General features: G+C 37.0%; 1 protein-coding gene across 3 annotated transcripts in view; it reads left to right on the forward strand.

Annotated features, from left to right (window-relative positions):
- Positions 1 to 16,585, forward strand: part of OXR1 (oxidation resistance 1) — a 227,912-nt gene that overhangs the window by 159,295 nt on the left and 52,032 nt on the right. For all 3 annotated transcript variants that reach the window (XM_031058973.1, XM_031058972.1, XM_031058974.1), the window contains exons 3-5: positions 6,549 to 6,631; positions 12,309 to 12,416; positions 13,529 to 13,648. In XM_031058973.1, the coding sequence (XP_030914833.1) occupies positions 6,549 to 6,631; positions 12,309 to 12,416; positions 13,529 to 13,648 (311 nt within the window). The remainder of the gene's footprint in view (positions 1 to 6,548; positions 6,632 to 12,308; positions 12,417 to 13,528; positions 13,649 to 16,585) is intronic.

The raw sequence follows: 16,585 nt of genomic DNA on the forward strand, positions 1-16,585 counted from the left end.
GCCTGTCCAGGTCCGGCTGAACAGCAGCCTTGCCATCATGTATGTTGGCTGGTCCCCCATTTATCTGCAAACCTAATGCCATAAACTTGTACAGTAAGATGTTTATGGAGGCTCTGTTAATGACTCCACATCCACAGCAGATCCCTTTGCATGTGAGCAGGGCAGTACACAAGTCAGCAGGATAAGCTGACTGACTTTGAACTCTTAGAAAGGGGTAGGTATCATGGGCTGATGTGTGATAAGGCAAAGTGTAAATTCTTGAAGGTAGGATATAACTTGATATTGCTAATTGATGGTCAGACTGCTGATGTGATGTTGGGTAGGCTTGAGCATATACGACTAAATGGGCTTAAATATCTGAAAGAGGTGGTGAGTTATTGGAAAAGTTGACTTGCTATATCAATAGTGCAGACAAGATTTCTGCAAGTTTCCATTAAAAGATGTATTTGGACTGCAGAGAGATTTTACAGAAGGTGGAGATTGGAGTTTGGGTGGTTTCTGATATATTAAAGTGTATACATGTATATTGTAAATCGAACAGGAAAGGCAACTTACTGTTGGTTCATACCGTGGCATAATCTGAAGATTTGGTAGAGCATTTCTGTTTACTTTGAATGTGCAATCTTATTTTAGAAGAAAGCCCATGTGATGTTCATACCAGGAGTATCATGCACAGAGCACATCCTAGCCACCTGGAGAAGTGTCCTGTCTTAAGTTCGTTTCTCTTCAATAGTTTTTATTCCTGAATCATCAATTTATTTATTTCTGCCTACATGCTGTGCATCTGACTGGATAGCAGAGTGTTGTGTGTAAGGGGGATCACAAAATGAACTTGGATTAATACTGTATCTGTTGCAGGAACAAGCTATTTTGATATGTTCGACATGCTAATGCAACATTAGCAAGGTCTCAGATTCATTGAGCTTGGGGGTTTGCTCGAGAAAAATGTGAACAAAAGCATCGTGTGAAGAGCAGTGATAAGGATCAAGAGTTTTGAGAGCATGACTTGGAAAAACTGAATCCGAACAAATAGCAGTTGTTTAACAAGAAGAGACTGAAGGAGTCATTATGACATTGCCTTGGTCTGAAAGCCTACCATTTTAGCTAAAAAACTGCAGACTACAAGTATCTTGTAGGCTACTGTTAGGACCTCTGTTTCTGGTTCCTAAGATGTTGGAAGATAACTGTAAATAATATTCCTGTAATTATTGTAAGCATATCTTACAAGCGGGAGGGGAGGAGGGTTAATGAGACAGTTGCTGACTGAAATGTAGTCCCTGCTGTTAGGAGAGTCAGGTCACCAGGTCTTTTGGAATATAAAAATTTCCTACTTTAATCTCTTGTTTCTTTATGGATAAATTATAATGATCTAATTGTTATTGAGCAGGACTAACCTAATAAAGATGTAATATCTGTGCTTCCTGTTTTGTCAATTAGGAGTTGTTTCCATGCACTGCTAAATAAAGATGTATTTGAAAATATTTCAGACTACTTTTCTTAGTTTGATTCATTACCCCATATGTGCTGTGTATTTAAGATCCTGTGAAAAACTGTCCTAGACAAGAATTTGACAAAGTTGCTGCCTTTTTTTTTAAACACCTGTAAATCTGATTCACAAATGTGCAGTTCTTAATGGACAGTGGATGAATAATCTTTTTCTTACCTTCTTGATCATAATAAGCTTGATACTTCAAGCTCATTTATTAATTTTAAACCATTTGCAGTAATTGTGGACTTGTCCAGATTCTTTGCTTTTTCTCAGAAGATACTTGTTTGGTTTATCAATTTATTTCTCTGGAAAAAGTTATTTTTGTTACATTGGAATGAATGGAATAGCAGCTGAGAAACATTGCAAGTTGAGATTTAATCTTACTGTGCAGACAACAGGTTAAAGTGAATACATTTGGCTCTGTGTGGAGCTTGAAGATCCTCCTAAGCAGTTCCTAGCTTGTATCCTTATCTTTACCAGCTCTTAGTGCCAGAACTCCAAAGGATGTGTGTCGTGGGTTTAGTTTGGAGTAAAAGCATCCGTGAACAGCAAATTGAAGGTCTACAATTAAGCTGAGGTGGCTTACTAAGAAATGAGAAATGCCACTCTTGTCATAATAATTTGAGCTAGCAAGTGCCACAACAATATTTTCAACCAAAATTCAGTGGCAGAGGGCCATGTAGAGGCAGTTTATAGAAGGCCTGCTATAAATGTTAGGATTTGACTTTAGTTGTTTTGAGTTGAATGCCACTGACTATTTAATATTTTAATGTCAAAGCTGCCTTATTGAAAACTGCATCTTCCTAAAACATAATGTCTATAAGCCCCCTTTTCCTATCCTGTGTAAGCATGTTGGAACAGTAAGTCCTTCTTTCTGTGTTGGATGATCATATGTAATTGTTCTTATGCTGCAGTCATTTAACCTCAAGATTCTGAGCTTGTGCATTCAGACTAAATATTGGTCTTGTGTCATTTTGAACACCATGTTCTGCATCTTTCTAGTTCTAGTATTTTGAATCCTAGCTGAAATATTTTCTTGTCATTTGTGGATCTGGCATGCACTTTTTGACTTCAGTGTTTCAAGCTGTTGTGGAGGCCCACCCAGTCCTGAATTAAAGTGTGAATCCTGTTGTTACAAAAAGTCTTGTCTTCTTTCTGCCTAAAACAGCGCAGCTAAGAGCTCTGATAACATAGAACCCCAGATCCCATGTTAAACAAGTTACTTGACTCTTGAGGTTGTGTTTAAGTGCGGTCAGCGGTGTCAGGTTTTTCTTGGTGTGGTCTGAGAGCATCAACCTTTGTTAGCCTCACTGTCTTGCTGCTGGCAGATGAAGTAATGGTTGCATGTAACCTAACAAAATGAGAGCCTCTGCAACAGTTACCTGGAAAATAAGTAAAATGAAAGAATCAGACTTGACTGACTCTTGTTGAGTCTGAGGACTTTTTAGACCGCTGCATTCTATGCTGGCAGTTCTTTCTGCTTACATGTGCTTCCTAGAATGCTAGGGGCACTGGAATGGCTGAAAGACTCATTTCCTTTGCTGGCTCATTTAGTGAGAGATAGAGGCTTTGTAGTGTGCCATCAGGGAGGTTGAATTCATGTTTCTACTACTCTGACCTATTTTCACAGCTGAAATACATTCTAGTTTTGTTTCTGAGAGGTTAGGTCAAAATTGATGTGTTCTGTATGAGCAGACAGCTCGAGCACTTGGGCTGTGGGCAGAGGTGTGGATTTTGGTAGCTTGGCCAGCTGGGTAGTCAGCACACAGGGAGCTCAGTGTTGTTGCTTGCCTCCATGTCTTGTTGACTCAGGAGACTCACACTGTGTCAGGTTATGAAACACTTGAATCTGTACCCATATAGTGAGTGGGAGGTAATGCCTTCACAGACTGAAGGAATGGAAGTGGGCACTAATGGAAAGGGTAGGATTTACTGCCTTCCTTATGGAAGGTAGGGGAGGGGGGGACATCGAAACCCCTAGCTGCAGACTATAAACTTTTGGAAAACTTGTGGGTAGAGCTCTCCTGGCTTTCTTACAAGATGCCTTCAACAGGGACCTGTCTGCCCCACCCCTACACTCTGTTTGGTCTTACTTTCCTGAAGTTACTAGAGTTCTCTCAAACCTCTGAAGATCAAGGGCCTAGAATGGAAGCCATATGAGAAGTGGCTGAGGTCATTTGGTCTGTCCAGCTTGCAGAAGAGGAGACCTCATAGAGACCTATAGCTTCCTCAAGAAGGGGGAAGTGGGAAGGACTGGCACTGGTCTCTTCTCTCTGACCAGTGACAGGGCCTGAGGGAACACCATAAGGCCATCTGAAGGGAGGTTTAGGCTGGATGTTAAGAAAAGCTTCCTCAAGCAGAGAATGACTGAGCCCTGGAACAGTCTCCCCAGGGAAATGATTGCAACACCAAGACTGCCAGAATTTGGGCAATGCTCTCTGGCATATAATGTGATTCTTGATGCTGTCTAGGGCATGGCCAGGAGTTGGACACAGTTATCCTTGTGAGTCCCTTCTAACTCAGGATTTTTTATGATCATTCTGTGATTCTAAGTCTAAAGCAGCAGTGAAGGTTCTTCTGCTGGGAAGAACAAATAATCTCCCATTCTTATTTCTGGCATAAGGAACAGAAATGGGTATTTGTGCAGGCCTTCATTCTGCTGCTCAGTTACTGGAGAGGGAGAAGATAATTTATCTTGACCTCTTGAGTGGCACCTGTCTGCAAGCTCTTCAGACACTTGAACCAGTAAGAAGAAAAAAGAAAGTTAAAAGTTGGGTTGAGAAAAAGACCCCACAAACTACATTGGGCTATATACAACTGATGTGTGTACATATATTTGTAGTATGGGGCTTCTTTACTTCCATCTAATGGTGGGGAGGAGGGGAAAAAGACATCTTGTTCTGGAATAAGGGTTCTTCATTTATAGGTTATTAAGCCATGTATGGCATCCTGGATGAGATCAGTCTATTTCAGTTGCATCATTTCTCTTTTTCTTAGGATTATTTGACCCAGACTGCTCTTGAAAGAAAATAATTGGGCTATTGGCAAAGCTTTGATAAGGGCTGAAAAATCTGGAACAGCTACAGTCAAGCAACTGTTAGGTTTTCTGTAGCTTGCTGTGGAGGCACCTGTTGTGCTGCAAGGCCAGGTAAAAAATTTGCTAACAAAATATTTGACCTAGATGAGGAGAATATTGGCTGCTACTAAGCCTACACACAAACTTCTAGTGTATTTTATTGTTACTGAGTTGGCTTCATTTCCCTGAGAGACATTTGTAGTACGTTTAAACACTATGAATATAATCAGAAATGAATGTTTCTTCCATCTAAGTTCTAAAAAGCTGCTATTAGTAAATGAGGGAAGAAGTACCTTTTATATGTACTGAATGAAGATAGCAGTGTGCAGAATTAGTGTATAGGTGTGCAGAATTAGCATATAGGTTTTTAGAATTGCTAGAAACTTAGGAGTAGGCTTAGTCTTGAATGTCATTCTTAGCTATAACAACATATAATAATTAATACCATCCATAGATCAGTTTTAGGTATGGGTGCATTCTTCCTCAGGCTATGTAAAAGCCGATGAATTAGACCAAAGTTTATATCCTTTTTTTGTCTATATAAAGGAGATTATTTATGTTGGGTCTGCTAGAAATCACTACTGTGTTGTCTTGGGCAGCTTGTCCTATATATAGCAAATATAAGATATTTCTGAGGTAGGTTTTCTCTTATGTTGGTTTTTTTTCCCAAGATTTCATTTTGTTTCTTCTTCTTTGGCAGAACTTGCTGTGTAATTTGCATTGTGATTTCCCTGCCCTCTATATTTTGATAGTTTTAGCTATCCATGTAGAAATTTGGGAGGAGTGTAGGAAAGTTGTACTGATACTTGTCTACTCTCTTCCAGTGTCAGAGTTGTGATACTAATTAAATCTAATAGTGCACTAAGGATGCTATTGGTTCATAGCATGTTTCCTTACTACTTCAGGTGAGGCTTAAATGGATTACACTAAATATTCTATTCTCAATGTAGCCATGCTAAAATATTTGTTAAAAATACATTTTATAAGATTTCTTGCTTGAAAAGAAATCTTGAAATATTTGAGTAAATTTACCTTGAAATATTTGAGTAAATTATGGTAAAAATATGAGTGTATCAAAATGGGAGTATAACTAATCCCATTGTAGCATGAAAACTTAATATCTCATTGATACAACTATTTTGGGCTCCTCAATAGCAGATACTTGACTGTTGAAGGTGTAGGCCATGTGGTGGAGGAGATGAATTTAAAAAATCCATGTGTGTGTTTATAGATGCAGATATTAAAACTCTCACTTTTCTAGAGATGTATGTGCTTTCTGTTGAACCATACAACTACACAGGTGCATCGTGATTATCATAAATATCAAGCCAGTTAGTATAAAATAATAGAGCATACTTTAGTTATAGATGGTTGCTTGCTTGGCCTGTGAAACAGGTCGTCAAAATACAGTGCCCCAATAAAAAGAACAGTTTTTCATTTGTATAATTCATGTAGAATCTTTAGTGTTTATTTACTAGCTCTCTGTGTTACTACAGGTAGGATAATTATGAATTTAATACTAATATTCTTTGCTGTATAAAAAAGCTTTAAATACTCTGTAATTATCAAACAGTGACAAAATATCTCCAGTGATTAGATCAGACATGCAGGAACTCTAGATCATCTCCCCTCAGATGAAAGCAGACTGGGTATGATACAAAATCAAACACAGCAATTCCAGAAATGTTTCTTGCCTGATGTGTTCAATGTCCTATTTAGTCTTCATTAATTGCTTCCTGGATAGCAGCAAGTACTTCTGCAGCTAGTTGGTTTCCAGTTATCAGTTGTTTGTATTGGTCAAATTCTTAAAGCATTGCAGAGGAATGAAGTCCCTATTTTAGCAGCTGGTGTCTGTTGGAATCAGCAGGAGTAAGCTGTGTAACTGGTGGATTAGATGTCTGCCCACGGGGCTGTAGTCAGCAGCCTGTGACAGTACTGAGAGAGAAATGAATTTAACACACACATTGCCTCAATTTTTTTCAGATGCTGGCCAGAAGAAGACCCCAGACAAGAAAGATGGGCGACGAATGTCTTTTCAAAAACCTAGAGGAACTCTTGAATATTCTGTAAGTTACTGCTTTATTGTTAGAATGTTACTGCAAAACAAATGCAGGCTAAAAAGTTGCATTACAAAATATAAGCAAAACTGTAATGTGTATTGGCTTTAATGTTAGAATTCTGTGTATCTCATAGTTTAGTTTGATAGAAATTAAATTAGGGAATTAGCTAGTAGTACTAATACTGTTTTTTCCCTTTAAGTGCCTTTTTTTTCCTTAGAAATTCCAAGGTAATCAAACTGTTGACTGGTTCACTTTTAGGTAACTAGTTAGAAACAAATAACAATAGTTATATAATTATGTGCAAGTTCTCTGCTTTCAGCATTATTATTAAACTGTTGCTGTCAGGAGAAATAACAGAATAAAGTTGTAAAGGGAAGCTGCATCTTGAATACTGAATACTGACTTCCTGGTATTCTTACAATAATTGCCGTAGATCTGTGTCTTTTACTGTATAACTCAGTTTCTGCATCAGTATCTGAAAATGGAGCCTTTCTCTTCCCTGTTCTGTTCTTGAAATGACCCTCAAACTGTGCTGCAGTCAGCTTTCATATTTGTGGTTACTAAGGGAAACAGAAGTATCTGTCTTGTGTTATGTACTGGAAATACAATTAAGCCTATAAATAATGCTTATAGAGTTGATGTTAAATTAGGGATGGTCTGCCACAGTTATCTTTGAATGCTTTTGAAGCTGGACATGATAAATAAAAATGACAATTGCTTTATGAAAAGTCTTTATTTGACCTCTTGGTGTTCTCTTACTCCAAGAATAGGAGAAAGGGGGAAGACTTAACTCTGTTACATTAAGCCAAGCTGTGATAATTGCTTAAGTACTGAGAGGGCTGTGATACTCTTTTGGATAAAGACAGAGTATGTGTGTAGTGGAGCAAGAAGCATTTCATTAGCGTGGCTTTTATTGGAATTTGAATATAATTCTAGCCTGCTCTAAAGACTTCCTTGAAGCTGAAATTCAAAACAGAAATTCCTTCTGCTTAGATTCTAGCAGTTGAAGAATGTTAATGTAAATGTGACTGTTGTTGATGTTATATTAACTCCATTTGGTCTGAAATACTTGGGAAAAACAGTCAGGTGTAGCTCTGGATTACTGGCATCCATACTCAGTAAATCCAGTAATTTGGCTCTTGCCACCATGTGAGTGCTTTTACTTTGGTATGTAACATTCCAGGCAAAGTAAAAGCAATGAGCTTTCCTTTTTTAACTTGGTGTGTGTTTGTGTCAAGTTGTCATGTACTTCTGCAGGTTTTTGTGTTCCAGTAGGTGGAGTTTTAGATCCAAAAATAGCTTTCTTAATACATACTGAAGTATGCATCACTTCCTTGTGAGTCAAAAAAGATGATTCACAGGAATCAAAGGCTTTTTGTCATTAAACCTGGTCCACCTTCTAAAGGAGCCTGTAGCATGTATGGAAGATGGTGCATTTCAGCTTCACAAATACTGTATTCTGTCAGGTCTTGCTGTACATTTCACTCATGAGGCTCATGAAACACTTGAGTGGCATCATGTTAGGTTAATTTGTGTGCATATATTTTAATAAAATGCACGGATATAACCTTTAGGAACAGAGCTTATGCTCACTGTAAGAGAGGTCTGGTAGCTGTTGTGGTAATTTGGTACTGTTATCATTTATTACTTTATTATGTGTGAAGAGGTGCACTTGTGTCTTGTTTCTGACTTCATCCTACTTCCTGTCACAGTGACAACACGTGTGCACAGATGTGTATTTATGTACCTGCATGTGTTGCTTCTTTGAGAAGTAGTAATGAGTGAAGGCAGAAACCAGACTCCCCCTCACCTTCCAGCATTGTTGAAGTTAGTGGGGTTTTTTGCCTTTTTTAAGATCATAGTTTAATATGTTAATTTTTCCAATGGCTACACATGGTTTTAGGAGGGAAGGTCTTATTTGTATTCATGAAGTTTGGAGTGAGTTGACATCTCACTTGTGCAAACTATGGGGTTTTAATAGGAAGTAGACTTCACACCAGAATTTTTTTAGAAAAAAAATACTGTGGGACAAATGAACAATAAAATAAATTTTCTCTTTAAAGCTAAAGACAGAATACAGTTAATGTTTAAGATTTTAATTGAAAATTCCCAAGGCATGAAAACTTGAACCTGCTGTTCTGTATGTAGCAGCAGAGAGAAGATGTCAACAGGTACGTTACTAATGAATGGAAGTAAGTCCTGCACTGCCTCTAAAGGATACAGAAAAAACTGGTTCATTTCTGCTGGTACTGCTTAGAGAGTGAACAGATATCTTTTAATAGAGTTTATCTTTTTCTCAATGTGAGTCAGCATATTAGATGCAAGTTGATATTGTCTGTTATTTCAGAATTCACAGTTGCTGCTCAAGCCATATGTTTTTCCCTTCAGCCTTTTGTGTTCCATGTTGTACAAATACAACTGGTGCCTGCCTGTAGGTGTCAGAAGAGCCAGCTATGGGTGAATAATGGAGCATGAGCAGAGGGCTGCTTACTGACACCAGTGATTGTAACATGCTAGCAGGCTTGTGACTTCAGTGAAAGCCTTCTAACTGCTCTTCTTTCTGAGAAGAAAGAAATAATTGTGGTTATTTACAGATAGGTTTGATTTTTGTTTAGAAAAATGTTTGTAAGTGAGTAGTTGAAATGGATGATCTGGTTTATGAGTGTTGGAGATCTAATCTAAGATTTCCCTTTATCTCTCTGGAGATTGAAGGCTGTGCTTTCCTGAGATAGTGAGTAAGTACTTAAAACACAGATTATGTTGTCCAGGTTAAGGAAGAGCCCAATCAATTCCTGAAGGTCATAGAAGCTTTTAGTAGACTATAGCCTTGAAGACTGAGTTTTCTGCCTGTATGTAGAGAGTGCTAAGGGTTCTTTTCTGGTGCCACTAGTTCTATTGCCATTGTAAGCCTTTACAAACTATTCAGAAAGCTACACACTTAGGAGTTTTGGTGATTTTTTTTTTAATTTCTTGGCTCTACCATTTCAAACCCAAGGAGTGTGTTCATTTTTGGCGGCCACTTTTCCTTGAGCATGCTGTTGTCATCATCTTTTAAGTTGCTTTGGGGAATATTGGAAATGTAGATCATAATGGTGATGTTACTTCATCTGTGTCTTTTACTAATTATTTTTGATGCTGGCTTTATGATATTTACAGGGTTTGTAATTTTATAAATTAGGCCTGTTAACAATTAGTTAATATAGTCATAATTGGTATTTCTAAAGGCTTGGGTACAGTGCCAAAGCTGTGTTATTTGCTCCCTTTTGTTCTCACCCTCTTTTTTTAGTCTTCCTATCTGTTTAATTTTGTTAGTTTATTTTAATGCTCTTAAACTATGTTTGATTTTCTGGCTCCTGGACAACTAGTGTTGAAATAAAAAAATAATTATTTCTGCACTCTGATTCATATGTATTTGATGCTTAATTTTTAATGGAGGAATGAGTGAATTCTGACTGTTGAGATGCAATTACAGTAAAGTTCATTAAAATACCAGTAGAATAAAGTTTTTAATAACTTTACCAGCTGTTGATCTGAGGGAAATGAAGGTAGTTTGAACCAGAGATAGTGGTGGCTGAAGTTTTCTGTCTGCTGTTATACATAAGTGCACCTGGGAAACATGGGTGCATTCTCAATGAAGATTTAATATTCAAATATTTATGTAAGATTTTTAACATTCAGAATAGCATTTAAGTAGCTACCTCAATATGTAGGAAGTTTCTTTTCTGAGAGGGGAGGAATAACTTCTTGCCTTCTCTTGTAGTGAATTGATAGGGTAAAGCTGGGAATCCATGGTATGTGGTGGCACAATTCAAATCTTGTTAGTTCTGTGCTTTTCTACAAAGTTATTCTTTGAGGTTTTGGCTGTTCAGATTCTACTTTTTAGAATAGTAGAGAGCCTGAGAACTAGAAAATAGGCCTTGGAATTTAGGAAGATACTTCTAGGAAGTCTCTATTACATGAGCAGTGTCATTTTTTGAGAAGGTATCTCTGCTGGTCCCTGAAGTCCCATGTAGTGTGGAAATTTACCTGTGCAAACTTGACAGCCAAACAAGAAGGAAGCTTGTACTTGCCAATGTGTTTGTCATGAGTGAGAGAAACCCTTTGGTTGCCAAGCTATTTCACAAGATGTTTTTATTTCAGAAGGCTGTAAAGAGTGCATGCATGCTAAAAAGGGCTTAAGTCTTGTGGTTTGAATGCTTTTAATTTGTTTTATGTCATAAGTTAGTCTAAAATCTCACCTGCTTCAATGATTAAGTGATAGATAAGAAAGATTTACTTAGCAGATGTTGCCCTTCAACATTTAAGTGAGCGCAAACTTAGGCAAAACTTCTGAATTTCACTTCACAGTTTGTTTTAGCAAACGTTGTGTGTCATGTAGAGCTTCTGATGGAAACCTTACTGTTCAATGATTTGGTGGTTAGTTTTGTTATGGTCTGTAGAGAATGTAGTACATATCTGGTCTTGTTACAGTTCTGTTCTGATTCCTGCTGTAGTACCAGTTAAACATGGCATATGAAAATTTTTTTTTTTTATATCTCTGATCATACAGTACTGAATGACTGAGAACTACTACAATACAGTCTTCCATACTGGAAATACTAGTGTAGAAAGATGTTTGCTGCTTTGTTTAGCTTATTGGCTTCCTGTATAAAAAAATCTCAAAATAGATTTCTAATTTTGTTTTAAAAAAGCTAATTGCCTTTTCTTTGGCAATGCTTATATCTTTTTGTTAGTGAATCTAGGTTGAGAAGTGCATCTTTACAAAGTTATATGGAAAAGAATTATCTAGCTCTACTTACATTTAGCTGCAAATATGTCTTAGCTCATATAGCTTCATCTTGTCTTAACTGATAAAATCGTTTTTTTCCTGGTACAGTGTTTATGAAGTCTTGTGCCATTATGCAGTAAACCTTTTGGTTGTTTGTTTCCTTGTAACCCCATTATTCCTAAGGCTTTGAAGTCTTTATTCTGAAATAGTCTTTCTGTGTAAAACTTTTTTCCTTTTGCTTTTTTCTATTAGGTAATTTTGACTACACTTTGGGAAATGGAGGTCAGAATCTGAGCTTGAAAAAAAATTCTTTCTTTGGTTGGGAATCACTTTCTCAAAAAGCTTATGCTCCATCTGCTGTCATAGTAGTTGACCTGCTTTGCTTCAGCATTTTTGCATTTTCTCAGTGATGCATTTTACCTGAAAGTCAGGGTCTAACAGAAACTTATTTCAATAGTAAGAGGGTGTGTTTATATTTATAGAGAGAACTCTTCAGCTTTTCTGTAGGTGAAAAGTGGAGAAAAGCAGTTGAAGAGAGGGAATGAATCATTCTGTGACCCCAGTCAGTGGTATATTGCCCAGTGGTAACCAGCAGTGCATTTGTAGATCAGAGGTTCTGGTGCCGTAGCTGAGCTGACAGTTCAAACTGTGTGACTTGACACTTCTGGCCACTGGAAACAAAGTGGGAAGGTGTGTGCTTTTACATGGGGTTGCAGTAGACTAATATTTAGGGAGTAGGTATGTTTTTTGTGGTGGCTTTGTTGTTTTTGGGGGGGTGGGCAGTCATAAGAAATAAAGATATTAAAGTTCAGTAGAATCTTGGTAAATCTACACATGCTAAAATATGTAAACCGCTATTTGAACTAACTTCTTACAGGTTTGTTTTGTTTGTTTGTTTTTCCCCAATTGATACAGGTGGAATCAAGAGATACTTTAAACAGTATTGCCTTGAAATTTGATACAACACCCAATGAACTGGTTCAATTAAATAAGCTTTTCTCCAGAGCAGTTGTTCCTGGACAGGTACTATTACACTATATATGTTACTTATTCAACAAAGTCCTCTTTTACTATATTTCTCATTCCTACCAGAGTGCTAAAGTACTTCTCTTACTGATTTTCCTATTGGCTTTGTACAAGATTTTTTCCTTTTTCTCCAGTCTATTCCTTGTGCCTATTAAATAACTGCCTAAAAGGAAACATGTAAGGAAGCTACCTGTGTCCCTTACATAAGATCAGAGCACTTTTAAAACTAGATGTGCTTAATGGTACAATAATAACACTTAGATACAAGCCAGATTGTTGCTTTGCAAATATAGCAGGCTGTTTATGAACTCTAGCTCAGCAGGCACATTCAGGGTAGAGCTTACAAGCAACATGCCGTGACTGTATATTACTGCCTGCAATTCTATTTTAATAAATTGAATAATGTTTATGTTCCGCTCTGGAAACTTGATGTTTTTACCAGCAGTATTTGAATTACCATTCACTTAATATAGGTCACTGTTGCCTTTTTTCTCCACTCCTGTTTTTACCTTCAATTTTCACTTCTCCTTAAAAGCCAGGCCTGGAAACACATGATAGGTCAACTGTGGTATCAGCCATCAGCCATTTGGTATTTGCCCTTTGTTTGATAAAGTTCTATGTTCATTTCTGATTGCTGCAGAAATTTCTCTTGGTAGAATGAATGCCTATCATGGCTGAAATAATGTATTAAAAGTGCAAATACTTTCAGTTGAATTTTTTTTATATATTCAGTGAGTCTGTTTCCTTATTGCTCAAATAGTAGAGTCATAGCAAGAGAAATATTTGGACACATCTTCCTTGGACACTCTTATTTCTGTCATGCTGTATACTTTCAATGCTTTCTATCTGAACTTCTTCCTCTGTTATTATGACTGAAAATCAAAATTATATCAATATAGCATTTAAAACTTGAAGTGCTAAAATTTCAAGTGCTTTGTTTAGTATTGTTTTTTCCCTCAACTCATAGTTTTTTTAAAAGCAATGGGAGCAGAAACAGTTTTGTGTAGCTTAATTCGAGAAAGCATAGTAAATATACCTTAACTGGTGGGAAATCTAAAGTAAATTTGAAAGCATAACTAACTTCTAACTACATTATATCTTCTTTATAGATTTTGTATGTTCCTGACCCAGACTACATATCTAGTGTGGACAGCTCCCCCTCTCTAAGTCCTGTAAGTCCCCTATCACCTACATCTTCCGAAGCAGAGCTTGACAAGGCTACAGTAAATGTAGGTATACCTATTGTCCTTAAAATTAATTTTCCCTTCCATATAAATGATACAAGATAAATGTTACAGATGCTATGCTTTCTTCTTAAACTATCCTTTTGTTTTGGGGAGAAAGTATTAGACAGTACTTGGAGTTGAAAGTAAAATTATTCATTTTAAAAAGTAAATACAAGATTATAATCTTTGTAAATTATAGTTTTCAATGTGAAAACTGATTTGAAGGCAAATTACTTGTAGCAAAATACTGTCATTGCACACAGAAATCTTTGATAGTTTCTGTTGCATTTCTGTATTTGTTACATTTCAGGGCTTACTAAACATTTGTCTCTAATCTTATTGATGGTTTTGGCAGACAAGATACATTGGCAGGGATGCTCAGTTTTCCCCTGCTTGCTCTAGAGGTGCCGGAGAGGGTTCTCTAGTTTCATGTTGCAAAATTGAGTTAAAAAAGGGATTTCAGTGAAGGAGGACTAATGCAGAATTAGTTGTAGCTGACTTTTACTCAGTAGTTCTACATTTGCAAGCTTTCAAAATGCTAAAAATGTTTAGCCACCCGTGTTGTGCTGTAATTCAGCTCAAATGGAGATTTTTGGGTTGGAGCTGGCTTTGTAGAAAAAAGTGTGTCTTTCCAGGAACACTGGTTTGCTGTCAACAGCGTCACATAGGGAACAGTCCAACCAGGAAGATTCAGCATTTGAACCTGCGCTGCTCTGCAGTTTTTGCAACTATGGTCTCATTTGGATGCTTCTTCATGCATCACCACTGTTCTTTTTCCAATTATCTTTTCCTCTCAAATAAGAAATTTTCTTGTTAGCATATTTTGACACTACCCAGTCAAACTGTCAAACATCTATTCCAGGATTCTGTGTGCTCAAAATTTAGGAGGGTTTGAGACTTAAAGCATTTACTTATTTGCTTATATGACTTGGTCCAGCCAAGTTTAAATATAAAGATTTTGCTTTGTTGCTGATGAGGTTCCCAAGCTGCATTACAAAGTCTATGGTGGCCTTTCTACTGAGGATCGCTGTTTGGTTTTGCTGTGATCTCTTTTCTCTGTCTTAGCATGCCAGTTCTTATGTCTGTCATTTGTGCTGAATAATTTCTTTTGTGTTTGATGGCAAACTGAGGGTGGTGTAGAACAGCAAGCAGCCTCACCTGCAAGAATACATTCTTGTATCACATATTTTCTAGCTATATCAGTCTCAGAAAGATCTATCCATGTAACATATATTGTAAGAAGTTACTAGAGGGTAAAGTTATCAATTTTACTATTGGAAATCTGAGCTTTTCCTACAGATTCCATGCCAGAAAAATACCTTATTCTTTCTTTTGTCAATTATTTTGTGTATCTCTAAGCATATAGTAGATAAGGAGATGCAACCATACCTGTAATTTGTTTGAAAACTTTTTGTTGACTATATGTTTATATGGGAGATAAAAACTTGCAAGTGTAGAAGAAACAAAGTAAATGAAAATACTTAAAAACCTCTTCTGCAAAAGAATTTTTTCCTTTAGTGTAGTTAGTCCCCTGCTAGCAACAATTGGAATGTTAAATTTCATTTAACTGATGCACAAAACAGTTATGCAACAATAAAGTATCTTGTTACATGTCATGGATCATCACAAGCAGTTCTTAAATGCTTCAGGGAAGGTCAGGTTAGCAATGAGACGGTATATAATGTAATTATTTTGTTTCTGAGGCCTTTCAAAGTACCTCTAAGGAAAGAAGAAATATTTGTCAAAAAATCAAAGAACAGAAATCACTTGTACTTGTCAGTGTGAACTTTGTGTGTTTGGTTTTGTTTTCAGTCTTCTCTAACAACTCAAAAGGCACTCAACTTCTGTGTGAGCAGTTGAGGCTGGAGGGTTTTGTTCTTCATCATAGCACCTGTCTTTCATGGTTTTCTTTTCTCTTTTTGCTGATTGCTATCATTATGAAGGAGAGACATACTAGTATACATTCTCTAATGCTCTCTTGATTTCTGTCTTCTTTGACTGTCCCCCAGTTTTGACTCCAGATTTGCAGTTTAAATTTGAGCATGTTTCAAGGTAAAGGTCTGTTCCTCTGCTTATGTAATGTAAAGGAGTCTTCTCTCTGCTCTGCTCAATAGAATCAGTAATTTCTTTTTACAAATTTTATAAGAAGGCTAACAAATATCTGAATGCCTGTTCAGTCAAAAACAAGCTGACATGTTCTAGTCTTGTTATTTTGTTTTATTGAAAATTGGAGTAGCTTACCACAGCCATGTGACTAGATACAAACCAGCATGTGGCTGATAAAAGACCTGCATAACTTTTTGTTAAAGCTGGGGGGTTTTTGGTAGGTTTTTTTGTTGGTTTTATTTTTTGTTTTGTTTTAATTTTGCTACACCTAAGCTAAGATTTCATTGTGTATTTCAACAATTTTGTTGCTGTCAGTAAGACTATGTAAGAACTAGCCTAGATTTTGAAGCTTTTCTAGTGCTGCTGGGTTTTTGAAAGATTTCTTCATTCAACAGTCTTAGGCACATATTTGAGAAGTCCTATATGCTTTGCTACCTATAAAACTCAAATTCCACTTCAAAATAATATGTAGTGACAAGGGCATCATCATTAAATTGGAAAGTGTACCATTGTGGTGGTGCATCTCCCTGCCCTCCCTTTCCCAGGCCATACTGGGATCTGAGATTGTGAGAAATAGCTGGCTTATTCAGAGTGGGCTTGGATATCAGTTGAGCACTTCCAGAGACACTTGCTGAGTTATGTGTCACAAGAGTGACACTGTAGTTTTCAATAAGAAGGTGTACGTAGAGGGAGAATTAATCTCCAGGAGATTTGTTTCCTAATTATATCTTGATCAGCTTTTTCAGCAAAATTCAGTTTGGTGTTCTGTACACTTTTTTGGTTTTTTTGGTTGATCTGTAATGGAGGTTGAAAGATGCTGGCAAAGGCTAAAGT

The sequence above is a fragment of the Geospiza fortis genome, unplaced genomic scaffold (assembly GCF_000277835.1).
Source record: "Geospiza fortis unplaced genomic scaffold, GeoFor_1.0 scaffold200, whole genome shotgun sequence".
In the NCBI taxonomy this organism is placed as follows: Eukaryota; Metazoa; Chordata; class Aves; order Passeriformes; family Thraupidae; genus Geospiza; species Geospiza fortis.